Here is a 1394-nt window from a genome sequence, read left to right as displayed (position 1 = left end):
GGAGGAAAAAGTGGTAATCCTCAAATTGATGCCAAAACGATTTTGAGGGATCGTGCAGTTACAATGCTTGCCCGGTGGATGTATGATGCAGGTCTTCCTTTTAATTGTGTTAATTATACTGTCACTTTTGCTGCTTTTATTGAGGTCGTAGGCCAATATGGTCCAGTAATGAATCCTCCAACTTATTATGAAGTTAGAGGGCCATATCTAAAAAAGAGATGGCAGAGGTGAACAAAATCGTGGAGGAGCACAAAGTAGAATGGAACAAGTTTGGTTGTTCCATTATGATGGATAAGTGGACGGCGAGAAATGAAAAAATGATCATCAATATCTTGGTGAATTCTCCTAAGGGAAGCCTGTTTCTTGAGTCCGTTGATGCAAGCGACTCTTCGACTGATTCAACCAAAATGTACTTCTTGTCCAAGAGTACAATAGACTCTATTGGAGCAGAAAATATTGTTCAAGTTGTCATGGACAACGCCAATGAAAATGTTAAAGCTGGTGATTTGATGTCTGTTGGGTACCCACATATCTATTGGACTCCGCGTACAGCACATTCCATTAATTTGATCTTCGGTGACATTTTCAAGGAAAGACCCTTCAGTACTGTCTTTAATCAGGCAATTAGAGCACATTCCTATATAGTTCAAAGGCCTTTGTTATTGAACATGATGAAGAGATTCACTAAACAAAGAAGCTTGGTGAAACCTGCAAAGACAAGATTTGCTACTGCTTTCTTGATTTTGCATATGATTCATGAGCAAAAAAGCAATTTGAAGAAGTTGTTTGTTTCAGATGAGTACACTAGCAGTGCCTATGGAAGGGAAGCTCGAGGGAGAGAATCTGCAGATATTATACTTTCTCCTTCATTCTAGAACAATGTGGTTCATGCATTGAAGATTGGTGGTCCTTCAGTTAAAGTGCTTCGTTTGGTGGATGGGGAGCAAAGGCCACCAATGGGCTACCTGTACGAAGCAATTGATAGGGCAAAGGAGGCTATTCAAGCCTCTTTTAATGATCAAAGAAAATACAAAAGAGTCTTTGAGATCATAGATAAAAGGTGGGATAGTAAGCTTCATAGCCCTTTGCATGCAGATGGACTTATTTTGAACCCGGAACTGTTTTATGACAATGAAGAGAGGATTCTAAGAGATGAACCTTTGTGGAATGGATACTATAAATGTATTGAGAAGTTGATACCTGAAGAATTCGTGCAAGATAAAATAACAGAGCAATTTAGTATTTATAGGAATGCTGAGCAATATTATCGGATTACTTGGCTCTCAATTAATCTGATAATGAAATCAATCAGATTGTTCATTGGGAGTGTTGACTTTCAGAAATACTTGAGCAACCAAATTAGGCCATACAGATTGATTTCATTATCAGATTAA

At 38.3% G+C, this 1394-nt stretch overlaps 1 protein-coding gene across 1 annotated transcript; it reads left to right on the top strand.

Moving 5' to 3' along the window:
- Positions 1-218: 218 nt before the first annotated feature.
- LOC109238689 lies at positions 219-1394 on the top strand. Its single transcript, XM_019405170.1, has 2 exons — positions 219-845; positions 900-1394. The coding sequence occupies exons 1-2, from the start codon at positions 219-221 to the stop codon at positions 1392-1394; spliced, it is 1122 nt and encodes a 373-aa protein (XP_019260715.1).

Source organism: Nicotiana attenuata, unplaced genomic scaffold, assembly GCF_001879085.1.
Source record: "Nicotiana attenuata strain UT unplaced genomic scaffold, NIATTr2, whole genome shotgun sequence".
Classification (NCBI taxonomy): Eukaryota; Viridiplantae; Streptophyta; class Magnoliopsida; order Solanales; family Solanaceae; genus Nicotiana; species Nicotiana attenuata.
Note: the sequence above shows the minus strand (reverse complement) of the source record. Positions and strands in the feature narration are given on the sequence as shown.